Source organism: Meriones unguiculatus, chromosome 5 (assembly GCF_030254825.1).
Source record: "Meriones unguiculatus strain TT.TT164.6M chromosome 5, Bangor_MerUng_6.1, whole genome shotgun sequence".
Classification (NCBI taxonomy): Eukaryota; Metazoa; Chordata; class Mammalia; order Rodentia; family Muridae; genus Meriones; species Meriones unguiculatus.
In genome coordinates this window covers 17,824,760-17,831,803 of record NC_083353.1, presented here as the reverse complement: position 1 = coordinate 17,831,803, position 7,044 = coordinate 17,824,760, and the positions used below count along the sequence as shown (strand labels likewise).

The window sequence follows — 7,044 nt, the reverse complement described above, 5'->3', positions numbered from 1 at the left end:
AAAAGGCAGAGAAAAAATATCCAAATCAGCAAAGTCATAAACAAAAAGGGGGACATAATGATAGACACTGAGGAAATTCAAAGAATCATTAGGTCTTACTTCAAAAACCTATACACCACAAAATTTGAAAATCTAAATCAAAAGGACAATTTTCTTGAAAGATTTCATTAACCAAAGCTTGAGGATTCTTAATCTAAAGTGATAATCACATGATGATGTAGTCTTTGCAAATAATTTAAAATTCTGTCCCAATTTATATAGATTCATCATATCTTGAGCGTATAACATAGAGATGTCTAAAGCCAACATGACACTGCAAAGTTCAGTGATGCTTCTTGCTTGTACTGTATCCTCTCAACGAAACACCCCAACTTCTAAATCACTTAACATAGCTTCTCTCTTTTTATCCATATGCACCTGTATTGGCAAAAATGTACAAGAATGGAGGCCACCTCTTTATTAATTTTCTGCTGAACATTTCATCAATTAGTCATGCATAGCAGATCTCATGCAGAAAGGGGAAGTGTGCAGGCCCAGGGCTGTGTGTGGTGCAGTCAGCTGGTGAGACTATCAAGGAGGTTTGTGTTGGGGGCTGAAGCACTGTGGGAGGATAGCTATTATACTGCTGACAGTAATAAACTGCCAGGTCTTCAGCCTGCACACTGCTGATACTGAGAGTAAAATCTGTTCCAGATCCACTCCCTGTGAAGCGATCAGGGACCCCAGTGTATCTATTGGATGCATAATAGATTAGTGGTTTAGGAGGTTGCCCTGGTTTCTGTTGGTACCAAGCTACATACTTATTCACATTCTGGCTGGATTTGCAGCTTAGGGTTATCCTGTCTCCTACAGATGTGGACATGAATTCAGGAGACTGGGTCATCACAATGTTCCCCTCAGCACCTGCAATCAGAAATAGACAATGAGTACACACATATACACAAAAAGAGTTCCTGATACAAATGTTGGGATCAAAAATGCCTTTTCTAATGGCATTGCCTGAATACTATTGCATTCCAATAGTAAATAGCTGTTTCTCTATGAAAGAATTACTTTGATGATATTCCAGTAGTCTTTAATGTCTCACCAGACATCCAGAGGAGCAGGAATATGAAGACCTGGGTCTTTGACTCCATCTTGGTGCCCCAGCCTGTCTGATGTTTTTCAGTTCTCTCTACAAAGGCCTGGTTTATAAAATATGAGCAGCTGGGCTGGCTTATAGGGACCTATGCAAAGCAGCCATCAAATAAGAAAGGAAATAGCCAAAGTTCTGTGGTGTGAGAGTATTTAGGTTAAATCTACAGCGAAAACTATCATCAAAGCGAGTAAGCAATCCCTGTGGGGGTGGGAGGAGTCAAGATAGACACTCAAGGACCAACTTAGAGCTCTCAAATTCCAAATATTGAGATGCACTTATGACAGTCTTCCATTAAAAACCAAAAATCTTTAGACCAAGTGAGTTTGACAGAAATAATACTAGAAAAACTTTTGATAACAATCCTAAAGAAATAATAAACATTCTGATCAACAACAGAAGAAAGAAACGTGAGGGAAAGAGAAGAAAGGAAAGAAAGAATGAATGGGAATGGGGAAGATGAGGTGAAAAAAGGAAAGAATGGAGAGGATAGAGAGAAGGAGAGGGAAAGCTGGATTGGGGAAGGATGGTAAATGTGAGAGGAAAGAGGAATGGAGAAGATAAAGAGGATAAATATTAAAACAGAAAGGTTTATGGGTAGAGTGTCAGGTCAATGTTTAAGAATATTTGTTTCTCATATTTATGGTTGTGAGCCTAGCCTTTAACGGCTGAGCCATCTCTCCAGCCCAATATATAGACCTATAAGATATGATAAACATAATGAAATCTATACACCTAAAAAAGATAATCAATTGAGCGGACATGGGGTAAGATGATCAATCCTCATTTAGAAAGACAGATGGGATGTGCATTGAACGTATGACAGGAGTCTACTGAGCGCATCTGAAAGACTCTAACTAGCAGTGTTTTCAAAGCAAAGACTCATGACCAAACCTTTGGCAGAGTACAGGGAATCATAACAAAGAAGGGGAGTTAGTCTGATGGGGAAAGGATAGGAGGTCCACAAGGACCAAATATATCTGGGCACAGGGTCTTTTCTGAGACTGACATTCAACCAAGGACCATGTATGGATATAACCTAGAACCTCCACTCAGATGTAGCCTGTGGTAGCTCAGTAACCAATTGGTTTCCCAAAGTGAGGGGAACAAGGACTGTTTCTAACAGGAACTCAATGACTGGCTCTTTGGTCTCCCCACCCCCGAAGGGAGGAGCAGTCCTGTTAGGCCACAGAGGAGGGCTTTGCAGCCAGTCCTGAAGATACCTGATAAAACAGGATCAGATGAATGGGGAGGAGGTCCTCCCTATCAGTGGACTTGGAAAGGGGCACGGTGGAGATGAGGGAGGGACTGGGAGGGAATGAGGGATCGGGACATGGCTGGGATACAGAGTTAATAAAATGTAACTGATAAAAAAAATAAAAAATAAAAAAATAAAGACAGGTAATGATAAACTGAAAAAAAAAAAAAAAACAGAGATACACATCGTGGTGTGGCCTTTAGCTAATCATTCTTACTTTACTTTCTATTGGTCAAATGTCCAGTGCCAAGAATACGATTGTAATTACTATCAAAATGGCTAATAAATACAATTCCAAATCTCTCAAGATAGGGTTTATTGTGGAATGCTTTCTGCTGCTTCTTAAGGAAAAGGAAAAATAAAACAAAAATCTATCTATACTGCTTTTTGAAAATGTTCCATTATTTGCTTCCATCTCTAGTTAAGGACAGTAATCAAGCCTTTATTGTTGTAATACATTTAATTGCTATTGCAGTGTCCAATACCACATAGTTCTTCATAGTTGTTTATAGAATGAATATATCATTAAATGAATGAACCTGAAAGAATAAAAAAAAAAAAAAAGAATATTTGTTTCTCTTGTAAAAGACTCTGATTTGATTCCAAGCTGTTGTTTGATGATTCTCAGACATCTGTAATTCCAGTAATGGTGCACACATGGTACTCATACATATGTGCATACATACATACATACATTCATACATACATACCTATATACTTACATAGAGTTGAAATTGTGAGCTAGAGTTGGGCTCCAGCTACTACTAGGACTGCTGCCTGCTACCTTCATTCTAATATCATGGATTCTGATTCTCTGAAAGCCCCAATGATGTCTTTCTTTAAAGTGGCTTTGGTCATGTTGTTTATCACAACAATAGAAAAATAACTAATGACAAGGGGGAGTCTATAATGTGGATATTAAACCTGTAAGAAGACACACACAGTACATGAGAAATTGTATCTGTTCTATAATGCTATCATACACTCCTATATCTGCAGCCTTCAAAAGAAGTTGTTCAGTTTATTTTTAGAGAATGTATAGATTGCGTTAGTTAGCATATTGCTTACATTGGGCCTTGAGTTTCCCATTTTTAAAATATTATATTTATTCATAAGTATGAGATAAAATCCTCGAATGTAGAATCTATCAACAAACAACTGTACTTCTATGGTATTGAGTGAGATATCCAGGTCTCTACATTTGAGAGCAGATAGGGAGAATATTACATGTGCCCTATGATTTATAATTCTTATAATTTAAACATGAATATATAAGCATGAACACAACTGTAGTAGGTTTAGAGAAGGGGAACTCAATGAGAGAAGAAAATTTTATTAAATAAAACATGGAACAGAGAGAAAGGGTAAAGGATGTGTCTTATTTGTGATTACTATTGCTTTGATAAAACATCATTTACAAAGGCAACTTACAAAGATGGGAAAATTTATTCTCTTTACACTTCCAGGTAACAGTCTATCACTGAGGGAAGTCAGGCCTTGGATTCAAACAGAAAAGGAGCCTACAGGCAGAAGCTGAGCAGAGGCCATAGAGGAATGCTGCTTACTGCTCAGGTTGCTCTGTTGCAGAACCCAGGGTCACCATGAATGGCTGCATCACCTACAATGGACTGCATCCTACCCCATCGATTACTAATTAAGAAAATTCCCTGCAACTTGCCCAGTGCTCAGTAGTACTAAGGCACTTTCCGAAACGATGGTTGTCCCTCTCAGATAATTTTAGTTTATGTCAATTTGACATAAAATCTCATCAGTACTGGGTATACATATGATTATGTAATAAAATCTTGAAAGAAGTCTGCTTTTATAAAATCCAGTATTATGTGTAATGAATATATGATAATGCAGTTAATATTTCAACAAGCACAGAATAAGAAGTGGGGTACTAGGCAGATGCTCTCTGAGGCTCCACTGCTGTCCATATGTGTTCTGTCCATGTGCAGAATACATGGAGACTGTGGAATTCAGACAGGTGAATATTTTCAGTTGCATTGTTTCCTTATTCAGTGTCTGCTACAAATCTGATGTATTCCTGCCTAGATCAAGTGTACATTTATGTTACATAATTCCTCATGGTTACTGTGAGTACATTCAGTTTTACCAAATAACTGAAACACTAACAAGTTTTATACATAGTTAATATTTCTCAATAAGTAATATCAGAAGAAAATATATCATAAAGAGAAACAAGGACATTACTGGAATTTAAAGACTACCTGTTTTTAAAGAGTATGGATACTAGCATGAAAAGAATATTTTTAAATTGTTTATAAATGAATTATTATGCTAATGAACACAGCCTTAATAATGAGAATATTTTGTGTCAAATAACATTTAAAATCATACTATCAAGATAAACAAAAGAGGTGGAAAATAATTCATTCAATATTGACTCAAAGTAGTGCATCCCATGAAAGATTAAAGGACATGTTGGCCCTTGAATGGTCACCTAGACTTTCAAGATTACTTGAGTAAGGCAAGGCTCACTGAACCTTGAATAAAGAGGAGAGTTCTTACCAGACTGTGAAGAGATAAAAAGTTTTCTGGTTCATACACTGGCTGTCACGATGAGCTCTAAAGGTGTCTGTATTGCAGGCTAATGCACTGAGGAGGAGACTGCAACAGCCTTCACAGTAACAAACTGGCACATCTTCAGTCTGAATGCTGATGGTGCTGAAAATGAATTCTGTCCTAGATCCAGGAGCACTCAAGATGCCTGGGAGTTATCCAAGTGAACAAATGAGTAGCCTTTCTCTGCTTTTGGTGGAATCAGGCTAAATTGCTGGTTGTGAGAGCTGTGTAGGATTTTGCAGCTTATGGTGACCCTGTATGCTGCAGACATGGTCAGGGAGCATCTCTACTTTCACCAGTTTCCTCCACAAACTACTCTGTAGTGTCCCCCAGAAGAAGCCTACAGTTCATAGCTCGTTCTAGAGGTAACCATAGGAAATTATGTTAGCTACAAGCTCTGTTAATTAAATTAAAATTACACAAATTAAATTGTGTTTAATTTATGCACACAATTGTATCTAGAATCCCATAACTTGTAGTATACACATGGGGCCATAAGTAACAATCACTTCCAGTCTCATTAGGCTTTGTATCAGTATGGCTGTTGGTGGTGGGGCATGTGATAAAATAATGTTTTGGCTGCATTCATATCCATGTTCCTAAGATACTACTCCTATACCATTATGGACTAAACTTGCCACATACTGCTGTTTTCAAAGTCACACCTCTGCCGAGTTTGGTGATGGGTGCCTATAATCTGAGAATTTGGGATGGTGGCAGAGGAAAAACTGGCATTTGCAGGCAACCTATGATAATTAGTTTATTTGACACAGAAACACAGCTAGACACCATCTCAAATATATATATACATATACACACACACTCTTCTCTCCACCATTGTATAGAGTTTCATTAACATGCACTTAAGCTGCCATTTAAATGAAGTTAACAAGTAAATTTCCTATTCCTAATCATTGATGAGAGAGTAGTTAGTAATGTCAGTCAGACAAAAAAAAAACAAAAAACAAAAAACAAAACAAAAAACAAAAACAAAAAAAAAACTAAGGTGATAGAAATTGAGATGAAAAGTGAATGAGCTGGTAGGCTGTGCAAAAGAAATAGGAATGCCTTCTTCAGAAGCAGCTACTTGAGAGCAGACCTCACAGAAGAGATTTGGCTGTTCAAAAGTGCAAAGAAGATTCCTTTAGTCATGCATGGGACCCTGAGTTCATTTCAAGCAGAAGATACTAAATGAAAAGGGCCTGGGAAAGCTCATCCTGTGGAAGAAGTTAAATAGTCTGTGCATAGAGGCCAACATATGACTGAGACAGCCTGATCTGGAAAATCTCTCAGGAATTTTGAGGTTAATGCTAAGTGCAATGAGAACCTGTGAGACAATGGTCACAATGAGTATATGTTATCACTAGATACGTTTTAGTCAAGGTTGTGTTGACATACAAAGGAGGAGAAAATGTGGAGACTTTTATCATTTCTGTGTGTAGTTAGGAAAGCTGCTGCTTCAGACACTGGCTGACAGACTGAGCTCTAAAGGGAGGTTTTATTGCAGCATGACACCCTGAGGAGGAGAGTACAGATGAACTTTTAGAATGCTTTTCCTATCATCATATGAAATGAATAGAATGTCATTAATGTTAAGGACCAGAAATGCAAACTGGTTCAAGAAACTATGTGTGAGTAGTCATGGGGACAAGGAAAAACTTACGATAGTTCATTTGTTTGTTTGTTTTGTTTTGTTTTCTGAATGGATACGACATCAACCTGCTTCCAATGTCCTTATAATTCACTGCATAGAATCATGCTATTCTTAGTATACATCCTAAAAGTCTCTTTTTACAGTAGAAAGTGGTTAAGACTGAGGCTCACAATTGGTCAAAGTACAGAGAACATGTGAATGGAGTAATCATCCTAAAGGAAACGTCTCCACCCCAAATCTCAGGGACCTTCATGGAGAATAAACAGAATGCACATATTGACCAGACACTGTGAACAAGGGCTGTGAGACAGGACCTTGTGGGAACAACTTCTCTGTTGCCCTCATGAGCAAACTGTCACAGATGCAATTTGCATCACCACCATTTCCTCATGCAAGGAAAAGGGGGCA

General features: G+C 37.9%; 1 gene segment (V, D, J or C); it reads right to left on the bottom strand.

Moving 5' to 3' along the window:
- Positions 1–490: 490 nt before the first annotated feature.
- Positions 491–1,154, bottom strand: LOC110543086 (immunoglobulin kappa variable 4-1-like). The segment is given in 2 exon segments: positions 491–903; positions 1,088–1,154. Coding segments are annotated over 2 exon segments (462 nt in total).
- Positions 1,155–7,044: the final 5,890 nt, after the last annotated feature.